This window comes from Enhydra lutris, unplaced genomic scaffold, assembly GCF_002288905.1.
Source record: "Enhydra lutris kenyoni isolate GAN:26980312 unplaced genomic scaffold, ASM228890v2 scaffoldscaffold13, whole genome shotgun sequence".
Classification (NCBI taxonomy): Eukaryota; Metazoa; Chordata; class Mammalia; order Carnivora; family Mustelidae; genus Enhydra; species Enhydra lutris.
In genome coordinates, this window is record NW_019154097.1 from 5945336 (window position 1) to 5959386 (window position 14051).

General features: G+C 41.4%; 1 protein-coding gene across 7 annotated transcripts in view; it reads left to right on the forward strand.

Moving 5' to 3' along the window:
• Positions 1 to 1049: 1049 nt before the first annotated feature.
• The window catches only part of LOC111145645 (tRNA methyltransferase 10B), a 16513-nt gene continuing 3511 nt past the window's right edge, over positions 1050 to 14051 (forward strand). The window contains exons 1-8 of one of the 7 annotated variants that reach the window (XM_022500708.1): positions 1069 to 1094; positions 7438 to 7639; positions 7906 to 8103; positions 8515 to 8623; positions 9447 to 9571; positions 11205 to 11357; positions 12546 to 12624; positions 13249 to 13316. In XM_022500708.1, the coding sequence (XP_022356416.1) occupies positions 7918 to 8103; positions 8515 to 8623; positions 9447 to 9571; positions 11205 to 11357; positions 12546 to 12624; positions 13249 to 13316 (720 nt within the window). In that variant the 5' untranslated portion in view covers positions 1069 to 1094; positions 7438 to 7639; positions 7906 to 7917. Of the gene's footprint in view, positions 1095 to 1194; positions 1442 to 7437; positions 8104 to 8514; positions 8624 to 9446; positions 9572 to 11204; positions 11358 to 12545; positions 12625 to 13248; positions 13317 to 13594; positions 13955 to 14051 lie in introns of those variants that run through there. The other 6 variants (XM_022500706.1, XM_022500709.1, XM_022500707.1 and 3 more) reach the window with 6 other exon arrangements.

The following is a 14051-nucleotide window of genomic DNA, read 5'->3' on the forward strand; positions in this document are numbered from 1 at the left end:
GGCCATGAGCTCATTCAAAGGTGAAGAGACACAAGAGCAGTGGCTGGGAGAGAGGAAAGGTACCCAGTTTGAGAGCAAAGTGCAGGGACTGGTAGGTGTGGTGGGAGCCACTGAAGACGGTTTGAACCACTTTGCAAACCGTGCTGAGTGGGAAGCCAGGACCAGCTTCTGAGTTGAGAAGAAAGGTTTGCACTGCATTTTAGGAAAAGCCCTCTGAGAGACAAAGAATGTTTACTTTTGGCATTTAAAAATTGTTCCAGTAGCGGATACAGAATGGGACTGAAGGATTAGGGCAGGGTCGGGGTGCTGCAGGCACTGTTCAAAGGAAGAGTCCAGAGAGAGAAACGGTGTGGGGTCAAGGAGAGATCCAACCGGGCTATGGTTTCTTGGGCTGGAGGTATTTCCGGTTCATTCATGCTAGGGTCTCTCGAAAGTGTGAGACCCCTAGGATTGCAGGAATAAAGGGAAGAGTGAAGAGTGGCTGATAGTTTTTATCAGGCCAAAGCTTGGACAAGTCTCCTCAGGTCTTTGAGCCTCGCTTTCTCCGTGGATCTGTAAGGTGAGTTGGATAAAGGGAAATGGTCAGAGGTTAGACTCATTCATTAAAGGTCCAAGCCCGAATGCCCCTGTTGTCTGCTTGGACAGCCAGGTGGTGGTGAGGGCAGCTGTGTGCTCAGGGAAGGCTATGTCGGCTCGTGGGAGCCCAGGGGAGGGCAAAGCGCCTAGCCGGTGAGATGAAGGGTGGTTCGAGACTGGTCCAGTTTCGCAACGTCCAGCCCTTGACAGCCATCAAAGCCCCCGGTTACCTGCCACAGCCCTGTGAGGTCGGCGAGCGGCTGCGATTGTAACCCCCATCTGACAGCAGGGGAAACAGGCTCAGACCCGCAAGGCAATACCTGGGCGGTACGCAACTCCCTAGTACCAGCGTGGCTGGCGTGGAAGGCAAAGCCTTCCAATGGCCCCTGCTCGCCGGGATGCCAGGCTAAGAACTACAACTCCCAGAATGCCGTTTGGAAAGGGGGCAGGAACCGGAAGTTGTGCCGGAGGCGCGGCCTGATGTGCGCCGCCGAGTCTGTGTGAGTTGAGGGTTTCAGGTACGCTCGGGGCTCCTTATGGGACCGGCCTGGGGCTGGAGGGGTCTGGCTTGGGACTGCCGCTTCGTTCGTGGGCGGGGCAGACGCCGGGAAGCGGCCCTCAACCGTCTTGTCGCCTCGTGTCCTCCGCCCTTTGGTGCTTTGCCTTGCTGCCTCTCCTCACGCTAGCAGCCTGTGGGCCAGGCGGGGCTCACAGGAGGGGTAGCCTCGGGCCGGGGGTCTGGGTGTTCTAGTGCTGAAGGTACCAGAGGACTGGAGCTGGCTTCGCTGGACTAAATTTTAGAAAACGAGAGAAGCGTGCAAAAGAGACAGGCCCATCACTTAGCGCCCAAGGATATGCTTATCAGGTGGGATTTGGGTTAGAAAACATCTGAGGCCCCTGCCAACTCAGAAGTGGGGGCGGGGAGGGGTGGAGAATTGATTAGGTTAGGAAGTATTTATTGAGCCTCTGTTATGTACCAAGCCTTTTTCTAGGCATTTAGGGTAGTGTACAAAGCAGACAGAACACCTGCATTTAACCAGGTGGGATATAGGAATGGGGAAGTTAAAAAGTAAACATGTGCCATGTTAGATAGTGAAAATCAGAATAGAATGAGACAGGTAGTCATATAATTATTTGGGGGAAGAGCATTGGAGGTAGAAATGACAGCAAGGGCAAAGACCCCGAAGTGGGAATATCCTTGGTATGTTAGGAGCAGCGGCGAGTAAACCAGAAAGTGCAAGAGGATACTTGATGGGGGAGGTAGAGCTTAATGATCAGTATAGAATTGTAAGGATTTCAGTTATGTGCTGTAAGTGAATGGAGAATACTGCATAGTTCTGAGCAGAAGGGTAACATAATTATCAAACATTTAAGATGCTTTTATTCTGCAGGGCTCAGTACTGGGTACCGGGGTTGGGCACCTGAATTCTTTTTCCTCTCTTCCCTGGAAGGGCTTATGATGTAGTGGGAAAACAGGCAGACCAGCTGTCATGCAAGGCTGAGTCCAATAATTGAAGCCCTGTGAAAGCAGGGTGGACATCAGTCTACAATCCTCAGCATGTACTATTATATGGGGTGCTTAGTAACTGTTTGTATATGATTAGTAATTAATTGAATAACCCTAGTACTCAGTACTGGACCTGTAACAGAGGCTCAGAAAACATTTTTTCTTTAAGATTTATTTATGTGTTTGAGAGAGAGAGTACACACATGTAAGCAGGGGGGAATGGGCAGAGGGAGAGAATCCAGGGCTCAGTCCCAGGATCCTAAGATCATGACCTGAGCTGAAATTAAGAGTCAGATGCTTAACCAAGAGCCATCAAGGAGTGCCCAGAAAACACTTTTTAATGAAGAAATGCTAAATCTGGCCATAGATAATGTCTCACACTGATTAAAAACATTTGTTCCTCTGTGATGCCTCATTTCATGGTTGCTTTCTGAGTATCAGTAGATGGCAAGCTGCTATTCAATATTTACTGAGCTTCTGTTTCATGCCAGCCCTTGTGCTGGCCACTAACAATTCAGAGATGAAAAAGGTGTGGTCCCTGCCCAATCTGCTATATTGTAGACTCCTCTGGTAGTGGTTGGAATTGCCTTCACTTGATTTTCAATATTGCTGTACCCTGGGTTTCTAAAAAACACCCTCAGGGACTATAGGAACTTGGAGAGAGGAGATACAGGGAGGGGACTAGGAAGAAGGGAATGGGGGTGGTAGTGGTAAAATTCAGTTTAGTTCAACAAACATTTATTCAAACACTCCTATTTGCAAGGTTCTGTATTGTGAGCTGTTACAGTGTTCATGTAAATGTCAGTACACAGTTCCTCCTGCAAAGGAATTCAGTTTGGTGGGAGAGAAGACATGAGCACAGACCTTCTAGTTTTCTAAACAACAGTGGAAAACTCTGCAGCCCCTCCAGCTACTCCAACCCTATCTCTCTTCTCCTTCCAAGCCAAACTTCTCCAATGAGACCTCCCAGTCTTTCCCCAAAAGGGTCTGACAAAGAGGAGGAACTCAATGAATATTTATTGACTGAATGAATGGACAAACAGAATGTAAAAATGCTACCGAGTTCAGAGGAAAGAAAGCACATGCCTGTTAACAAACTGGCATTCATTTAACAAATTGGTGTGTTTTCTTACTCTAACAAAATGAGGCTGTTAGGTATTGGGCCAGTTTATCTTAAAGTTTTCATTTGTTCTTTTTTTGAATGCCTAAATGTAGAAAAATGCAGATGACTGATGGTTGGCATAGTAAGATTTGGTCAGTCACCTAAAGGAATTGTCATAACAGGTCTCACTGTCTTTTCTTTAAAAAAAGTATTTATAGTCAACATCACTGTTCATATGTGAATAGCATAGCACTTCTGAAATGTCTAAGAATAACTTTGTATTTTCCTCATTTCTCTAGAAATAATACACACTGCTAAATTTCATGTATGCCATAAGTTCATAGTGATACAGTCAATGGTATAAATAAATATATTAAAATTTGTACTGAGTATTAAAGCATTTCTGAGCAAAAGTAAACTTTAGCTTATATAAGAAAATGAACACAATTTCTAATCTGTAACTTTGAAAATCTAGAATGAAATTTACTTGGCTCTCTTCAGGAATATATCTGGGGGTCATATGTTGTTCACATGATGTGTGATAAATACCTAAAACTGCTCAGCAGCTTACCTTTTTTTTTTTTTTTTAAGATTTTATTTATTTATTTGACAGACAGAAATCACAGGTAGGCAGAGAGGCAGGCAGAGAGAGAGAGAGAGAGGAGGAAGCAGGCTCCCTGCGGAGCAGAGAGCCCGATGCGGGACTCGATCCCAGGACCCTGGGATCATGACCTGAGCCGAAGGCAGAGGCTTTAACCCACTGAGCCACCCAGGCGCCCCAGCAGCTTACCTTTTTAGAAAAACTAAAAAAACAACACTGGAGGGGTTTGAACAATCTGTATTTCATGAGCATTTGTTCCATGTCAGGTAAATGACATATGTCTAGTTCTTGCAACAGTCCTGGGATGTAGTAATATCCAATCTAGTAGAATCTGTGACAGAGAGTTAATAGTTTAGGCTATTATCCTACTACTTAGAGGTAGAAAGCTGAGAAGGCTAAATCCTAAGACTGTTGCTTCTACTACAACAGCCTGTTATGTCTAAATGAAAAACAAAACTAAAATTTGGCCTGATTTTGAACATTTGATGGAGTACAAGAAAACAGTATGAGCTCAACACTAAAAATGTTTGCTATGAACATTGGTCAAAACAGTAGAGAACCGGGCACCTAGGTGGCTATCGGTTAAGTGTCCAACTCTTGGTTTCAGCTCAGGTCATGATCTCAAGGTCCTGAGACCAAGTTCCTCGGTCATTGAAGAATCTCTCCCTCTCACTGTCCCTCTGCCTTTCCCCCTGCACATGGGTGTGCATATGCTCTCTCTCTCTCAAATAAGATAAATACCAAAACCCACAATATAATCCTCAGATACTGCTTGGCCTTGTAGTGGGTAATATTTATACAGTTAATATAAATGCAGTTTATTGGTTTACAAATTTTAGAAACAACCAAGGGGATAGACAAAGCCCAAAAGGATTAGTTTTGATGACACAAGGTAGACTCTGTTTTGAACATGTAAATTAAAGCTTCAGCTTGCGGAAATTGAAACATTGAAGGAAGAAGAGAGATAGAGGGAAAGATAAGGGTGTTTATGTTCAGAGCCTAACCTTGAGATTGTTGAACAAGAAGTAGTAGTTTAAAGATATTCTTAAACATAGTAAAGATGTCTTCTAATAGTTGTCACGACAGAGGTAGGTATTGGACTTACCTTCCTAGGATTAAAAAAAGCTGTAGAATTGGACAGATTATGTGAAGAAACCGTATTCAGGCATTGGACAACAGGCAGGACAAGACTGTTACCCTTGAGAGAAATGAATTTAAGGTGGATTATAGGCCTAAATGTAAAAGCCAAAATTATAAAGTTTCTAGAAAGGAACATAGAATATTTCTGTGATTTTAGGGTAGGCAAAGATTTCTTGGAGGACACAGAAAGCATTAACTATAAAAGAAGAGAATGATAACTTAGACTTGATTAAAATTTAAAATTTCTGCTCAACAAAAAGCAATCTTAAGAAACTAAATAGAAGGGGCGTCTGGGTGGCTCAGTGGGTTAAGCCTCTGCCTTCGGCTCAGGTCATGATCTCAGGGTCCTGGGATCGAGCCCCGCATCGGGCTCTCTGCTCAGCAGGGAGCCTGCTTCTCCCTCTCTCTCTCTCTGTCTGCCTCTGCCTACCTGTGATCTCTGTCTGTCAAATAAATAAATAAAATCTTAAAAAAAAAAAAAAACTAAATAGAAAAAAGGAAGAAAATAAATAGGCCACAGACTGGGAGAAAATATTCTCAATACACATGTCTGATAAAGGACTTGGCTCTAGAAATATGTTAAACTTCCACAGCTCATTAATAAAAAGATAACTTAAAAATGAGCTAAAGACTTGGTCAGAAATCTTAACAAATGAATGACCAATAAATTGCCTGAAAAAGTGCTCAATATCATTATCAAAATAATGCAAATTGAAACACAACTAAGTTCTACTGCACAAGAATGGCATAGATTAAGAACTAATCTATTAGTTGGTGATGTTGCAGAGCATCTGGAAGTCTCCGTTGCTGACAGCACTGTGAAATGGTGCAGTTACCTTGGGAAACTGATGGCAGTCTTTTATGAGTTAAATAGGCAACTATCCTATGCCCCATCAACTCTACTTACTTAGCCAACGGATATGAGAACATACATCCACAAAAACACTTGTAAGAGAATGTTCATAGCAGCTTTATTCATAGTAATTCCCAAATTGGAAAAATCTCCAATCTCCATCAACAGGAGAATAAACAAATTGTGATACAATCATATAGTGGAATTCTGCTCAGTAATTAAAAGGAATAAACTTACTAATACATGAAGCAACATGTATGAATCTCAAAACATGTTGAGGGGGAAAATGTCAACATCACTGGTTGAATCCATTTGTATGTTTTATTTTATTTTTTTTTAAGATTTTATTTATTTATTTGACAGAGAGAGATCACAAGTAGACAGAGAGGCAGGCAGAGAGAGAGAGAGAGAGAGTGAAGCAGGCTCCCTGCCGAGCAGAGAGCCCGATGCGGGACTCGATCCCAGGACCCTGAGATCATGACCTGAGCCGAAGGCAGCAGCTTAACCCACTGAGCCACTCAGGCGCCCCCATTTGTATGTTTTATAATAGGTACAGTTAATCTATGGTTATAGAAAAAACAATGGTTGCTTTTGGCTGGTTGTGGGAATGGGATGGAGTTTGACTTGGAAAGTGCAGAAGGCAAGGAACTTTCTAGAGTGATGGAAATATTCCCTATTTTGATGAGGGTGTGAGTGAGACAGGCCCTAAGCTTTTGTCAAAAATTCATCAAACTGGTATATTCCCCACCCCCCCCCACATTACTGAGTTATACCCTGAGAATCTTTGCATTTTACTATATGTAAATTATACCTCAAAAACATTTTAAAAGTCAGTATAACTAACAGAAAAATCAAAAATAAGAGGATTTGAATTCTAGTGTTTCATAGGGAGTTGATAAAATTCAAAGTTGATTCACATAGTAACAGAAAGTATATGATTTCAGGTTAAGGAGTCAATTATCAAATGAACTAAAAACATCTGGTTAACAGGTTGACACTAGAGATGAGAGGGGTTGGAGCAAGGATCATTACTTTGCATTATAACTAGGTCTTTTTTTATATGCATGGATCATATTACACAGATTGCTTTTGCAAAGATAAGAGTTTTCCAAAGATGGTGGTAGCATACTGGACTCAGAGGAGCAGCCAGAAGAAAAGGACAGAATGTTCTTTGTGACACTTAGCTATAGAGTAGAGCATTTTATACTCACAAACTTCCCAGGGACTTTGAAGAGCACTTTGAAATTATGGCATTGCTTAAGTGTGCCATAGCAGTGGTTCTCCATATTTTCCCACTTCAGCACTTCTGGTGGATATTAATATTCTCAAGGTGACTGTGGCTTTCAGCTGCAGGGATACTTAACTGAGTTGGGAGAGGGAATACATCGTTTGGAAAAACAAATTGTGAAACATCACCAGCAACCTGGAAGAATTCTTGTTTACCATACTTTACCATAGTTTTTGGCTAGCTCTTATTCTAGGATATTTCTAGTATTGGACTGCATATAGTATGTGCTCAGTAAATGTTTGCTAGATGAATAGTTTTGAATAGAAACGGAAACGTAATGGAGGAGATGACTTTTGTCATTTCTGCCCCACCCTCAATATTGAATGCGTTTAAAAAAATTTTTTTTAAAGATTTTATTTATTTGACAAAGAGAGACACAGCGAAAGAGGAAACACAAGCAGGGGAAGTGGGAGAGGGAGAAGCAGGCTTCCCACAGAACAGGGAGCCCGATGTGGGGCTTGATGACCTGAGCTGAAAGCAGACGCTTAATGACTGAGCCACCCAAGCGCATACACTTTGAAGAGCAGAATAAATGACTTAATTACCTGGGCCTCTGCAGTAGTGAATAATTGGTGAGTGCTTAGAGTTGTCAGGAACTGCATTTGTCCAAGAAGTGGATTTAGCTCCCTTAGTACTGAAACATTTCTTTGCTGACCCATTTCTCTGGAAGACACCGATACTTTTCTCCATTCAGTAAATCTGTGTAAATACTTTCCACACTTTTCCAGCAACACAGTAACACTATTTGACATTTGGACATAGGGAAATACCTCTGTAAGGGAAGTAATGTAACGTCTCCCATCATTGTGCCTTTCTCTGACCTGGGTGAAAGGGACAGAAGACAAAGCACATGGACTGGAAGTTGGAAGGGAGTGCTCAGAAAACAGACTCACACGAGCTGCAGGAGCAAGAAGTCATCCTAGAGGACACGGGCGAAGATAGCATCTCTGAAAGCTTCCGGCTTCTACAGATCGATGTGGAATGCGAGCATCGGGAGGGAGATATGCTGCCCACAGGCGGTACAGTGTGGTGTTCAGTAAGTGTAGCCTGGCTGTGGGCTCTGGGATCATGCTTTGTCCCAGAGACCCCTCGTATAAGGGTAGGTCCTAGTAATAAAAAGGCTAGGAATGAGTTTGGTATGTTCCAAAATTGGATGAATTTCCCACTAACTGGTTTAAGGTTTCAGTTCCACTTGAGTCCTAAGAAGAGTAAATCAAGTTCAAGAGGAATTTTTGATACATTTACTTTGGGCACATCACATCTCTTTCTTGGGTCTCCGCTTTCTCTGAACATAATCCAGTCTATTTTTTTCTTTTTTTTTTTGACACTAATATCCTTTTTCTCTCCTAACTTTAAATCTGATTTAAAAAAATAAATAACTTTCGAATATTCATTTTCCATTTTGGTGCTTACAAAGTTCTCAATTTTGTTTTCTGGATAACATAAGAAAAATGTCCAAAGAAAACAGAGACACTGGGAAAAGATAGTTGCAGCAAAGAAGAGCAAAAGAAAGCAAGAAAAAGAAAGAAGAAAGGCCAATCGTGTAGAAAATTCAGGTAACAATAAATCAGATTGCTGGCATAATCATTTCTATCTTAGCAGATTGGTATCTGCATGTTCCTAGGAGACTAGGAATTGTTTTAAGTAAAAACAAACATCTTGGAGGAAGAATCTATTGTTCTATTTTATTGGAAATCAAAGTATCAACGAAAGCAAAATTTAAGGCTGCCTTTCACATATCTAGTGCACATGTGTGTTTATAAGCTCAGAAGTAGAAGGAATGATAAAATTAGCAGCTAACATTTATTCACTGTTACATGCTAGGTTCATTGCTAAGAATTTTGCATGCATTACCCTAAGGGATAGGTGCTTTTATTATCCCCATTTTGTAGGTAAAGAAACTGAGGCTCAGAAATTGAATAACATGCCCAAGATCATGTAGTAATAATTGAATGGGCTGAACTCTGATTTAGTCCCAGGAGCGTGCTCCAGAGCCCACACTCCATACCACTCTGCTGACCCCAAATGAATACCTTGCATGAGTTTCAAGCTTCTCTTTATATACAAAAAGTATTCACTTGGCTGGGAAGATTTGTTTCTTACTGAATATATTCCTGTTTTCCCACCTTTATTTCTTTTTTTTTTAAGATTTTATTTATTTATTTGCGAGAGAGCGAGAATGAGAAAGAGAGAGAGCGAGAGCATGAGAACAGGAAGGTTCAGAGGGAGAAGCTGACTCCCTGCCGAGCAGGGAGCCTGATGTGGGATTCGATCCCGGGACTCCAAGATCATGACCCGAGCCAAAGGCAGTCGCTTAACCAACTGAGCCACCCAGGCACCCCGCCCCACTTTTATTTCTTTCTGATATTTCTATTCTAGGCATCTGCCCCCAGCACAGCAAACGTTTTCTGAGATCCTTAACCAAGGAGAGACTTTTGGAAGCCAAACACTCAGGACCAAGACTCTGTATTGATCTGAGTATGACCCACCACATGTCTAAGAAGGTAGGATATCCATTAAGCTTCAAATTCCTGCTTACATGAGTGAGGTCCAGAAGAGAGCAGCTTTGACAAAGTGTATGACCAGTTCCAGCCTCTGTAATTCCATAGCAAACCAGCAAAAAGAGTGGTTTTTTGACACATGGCTACTCTGTTCCAAGATGGCTGTTGTTAAGAATCAGGAAGAGAATAGATATCCTCTGGTTTAGTTTGCAAAGTTTTATCTTATCTTCTCTTTTGAGCCCCACACCATTGCCTCTGTGTTTATGGTGTCCACAGTCTAGATGGGGTCTTTTCATGTTCAGCCCTCCAGAGATGAAATCTGGCTTTCTGCTGGGAAAAGGAATACTTGCCTAGTTGCATGTGGGGAGGAGATGACCTGGTGGGACACTTTCCTGCAACATATGTGTTTTAATCATTTTCCATTCACCCTATTGTGAAGGAGGGATTCCACCCTAGGGTTCTAGGGATGGCTGAAGAATACACACTTGACATTGGACAGGTAAGAGTGATAGCGGTTTATTAGTCACTTGTACTCAGCGCAGGGGGGATGACACTGCATGCTAGGCAGGGCCACGTGGGGTTCCACTTGGGAACAGAATGAACAACCAGGGGCTGTGGAAGGCAGGCTTTGTAGTGTCATGAGGGTGGAATATCCCCTTGGTTCCTACAGGAAGATGTGATTGATTTGCTGGGAATAACTCTGTGGGCTAGCAGGAAATCGAAACCTGGTACTTGGGGATAAGTAGGAACTGTGTTTGGACCTTTGATAGAAAGGATTGTTTATCTAGGGGACCTTATCCAAGGGAGCAGAATTGGGAGAAGAACTTGCAGCTGGGTTTTTCAGGGCCCACCTGGTTTTACCAGATGTGTAGGCAACACACGGTAGTGGGCCTTCGTTTTAGGCCTTACACCACAAAATGGATTTTTCTATATGCCAACATCTCTATTATATGTGCTCCTGTTTGCATGTTTTTCAGAGGAATCAGTAAGACTGAAGATCTGGGGTTTTAACATGGAACCCCAGCCTTCTGAAAAGGTCAATAAAGAATTTTGTACTGTTTTTATTAATTGAGATATCAGATTAAATCAAACCCAAAGTGTTTTTTCTCTCCTCAGGCCAGACTGTGAAACTACCTTTCCTTAGGGTTTTATCTCTGAATCAGGATGGAAAGTTAAAATTTCTAACCCTAGTACATCACCAAGAGTTAGAGAGAAGGTGCTAAGTTTATCTGATGAGTATAAAAAATAATGTGTAGTAATCTAACCTTTTTAAAGTGAATAGTAAATATCACATGGTAAGATTTTAGTAATGAGCTGAAAGCACAATTCCATATACCTTATTAGATATATGACACCAGGTCCAGAAGGAGGGAGAGTTCTCAGTCTTTCCATTAGCTCACTATTTCCAGGCTAGTATCATTACCTTCACTTTGATCTGTAAGGTGTGTGGCATGCATTTTACTTTACTACATGAACACACATAACACATACTAGCTCCTAGAATAAAAGGGACCATTCTAATTCATGAGATTTCCCAGAGTAGCATTCAGTGAACTTAATGAGTAACCGTTTGTTGATAATGAAATTAGAAAGAGTGGGCATGTTTCCAATCTAAGCTGTCCTAATTTCTTTGAAGGAATTAAGTAGACTGGCTGGACAGATTCGAAGGTTGTATGGTTCAAATAAAAAAGCCAGCAGGCCATTCTGGATCTACCTCACTGGATTCACAACAGACAGTCCCCTATACGAAGAGTGTTTGAGGATGAATGATGGATTTTCTAGTTACCTGGTAAGCTTCATTGTGGATATTACTTGAGGTGTCCTTTGAGAAATTGGTCGTGTGGTAATAGTAAATTTTTTTAACTGTTTCATATTTTGGTATAAAAATGTGTGAATTATTTTCACTGTTGCAATCTAAAAAACTTTAGAACGTCTCATCAGTTCTTACATTTCCAAACTTTCGTCCTTGTACTGCATTGGCAAGCTAATATTACCAGAGTCTCTAGGACTACATTTTGTGTCTTGTGTATCGTATGCTAGACTCTAGGAATGTTTTGGGGAAATGCCAAACCTTTCTTATTCATAGTAGTGCAGGAATTGGGAACATGAGTTATAGGGAAGAGAAAATCCTTATGGTAGGAGCATGGATTCGAGATGAGTTTTAGGGAATACTTAGTTACTTTTTACCTCTTGCCCTAGGGGCTCATGAATGTAGTGATTATAACAGAGACTATAGACTATAGACTATAATATAGATAATATAATATAGACTATAATAACAGAGATTATAACAGTCCAGATCACTTCCTAAGAAGTGCCACGAAAAGTGTCTCGTGTGTTTGTGTGGCATAACTGGGCCTGGTGGCGTGAACTTTCCTAGGGAGGTCTGCAGAAGCAGGAGCGTGAGAGGTACCCTGCGGACCCCTGCACAGTTAGTTGTGGTCACTGTTACCGTCTGAACAGTCCGCCCTATAATATAACCATTTCCAGCTTTTCTTCTCTCTGCGTGTTTTATGCTTCTTGTTTGTGAGCCCAACAGACCAACTCTTAGGGCTACGGAGTTCCCTTGCTTTCCCGTCTTCATGCCTTTCTTTGGTGATTCTCCCCATTTTCAGTGCTTCTTCCTTTTTGTATGTGTCAGTCATTCTCACCTCTCTTTAGAAACCAAGCTCCAGCATTCCCTTCGGTAGAAGGCTGTCCCTGATATTGTCACTCCCTCATCTGTCGTCCTGGGGCAGCCTTCCTGTACATCTGTTAGGGTCTCTTGTTACTCTCTGTCTCATTTTATAGGGTTGGGTATCATCCTTTCTACTTCCCTCCTCAGCTGAGCACTTTCTGAGAACAGGTTGTCAGACGTGTCCCGTGGATGCACACAGGGCCATGCCTAATAGAGAATAGGTGCCTGGTAACTAGTTGCTGCAGTGTGGGCTGCGTCGTAACCTAGTTCACACTACATTGGATTATTTACATTTTTCAGCTAGACATAACAGAGGAAGACTGCTTTAGTTTATTTCCTCTGGATACCCTTGTGTACCTGACTCCTGACTCAGAACACGGTATGTACTTTACTGCATGGATTCATGTAGCACTTTGTTCTTAGGCCTGTGTTTGATTATTCCTTGTGTCAGAACTTGTTAAAGCCACCCAAGGTGTATCCAAAAAAAAAAAAAAAAAAAAAAAGAATGAACATTAATTGCACACATCTTGGGGTGAATACATCACTATGCCTTCGGTATGTGCTGCTGCATGTGCACAGCTGTACAGATGTAGGGTCTCCGGCCTCGACTGGGCCTTGTGAGCTACCTGGCAATCTTGCCCAATTTCTCCAGTCAGCTCCCTTCCTTGGCCTCTTGGATCAATGTTAGATACCTGTTTTTTCCAGGAAATCAACTATTTCACATAATTTTCAAATTGATTGGTATCAAGTTAATCTTAGTATTCTTTTCTGATTATTTCAAACTCCTCTGTCATTTTAATTTTGTCTCCTTTCTGAATCCTAACATTGATTTGAATCGACTACCTTTTTTTGTCTTTTCAGAGAGTGATCAAATCTGTTACCTTTTGGTTTTCTATTTCATTAAGTTTCTACTTTTATCATTAATAATTCTTTCCTTTTACTTTCTTTGGATTTAGAAACTATAAAACCAATTTGATCTCAATGGCCTTCATTTTTTCATTAGCTCTTGAAGATATTGATCTAAACAAAGTTTACATCCTTGGTGGACTTGTGGACGAAAGCATTCAGAAGGTAAATGTACATTTTAGACCTAACAACTATATTTTGAAAAGCGGGGCTTACTTTCAGAGGCAGCTGCCCTATCGTAATCTTACACAAAAGGCCTAAAAACGCAGAGAATAGGAAGAAGGACCCCATCCTGCCTAGGTTGGCCCTTCCACTGAGGCTCCCTGTTATCGTCAGTGTTAGCCATCCCCTGACGTGACAGTCCTGTTGGGAACCAGAATGGGGAGTGTTTGGTAATTACATAAATAGCCATGTTGAACACCTTTCTTCTCTCCTCTTTTCAGTTCTGCAAGGGTAATTCTGATCTTGACCAGCGAAGCATTGACTCACAATTCTTACCAGCTATTTTGTTCTTTGTGAGAAAGGAGTTCGCTCCTTCTTAGGCCATCTTTTCTGCTGACATAAGACTTATCTCATAATCTCAATGTCAATAGGACTGTCCAGATTTCTTTTGTTCAGCTGAAATTTTGTTGGAATAATTGGAGTTTTGAAATATGTTTCTGTTATATACATACTGAGATAATTGTTTAGTTTATATTACTAATTAACATATTGCCTATACAATAAATAATGATATAATAAAGTGTATAAAAAGAACTATAGCAATGAGTAAGTCTCCCTCCCATCCTTGTCCTGCAATGCCCCCCCACCTTGAGGCAACCACTGGTTCTTTTTTTTTTAATTTTCTTTTATATATATATATATATATATATATATATATATATATATATATATATATAT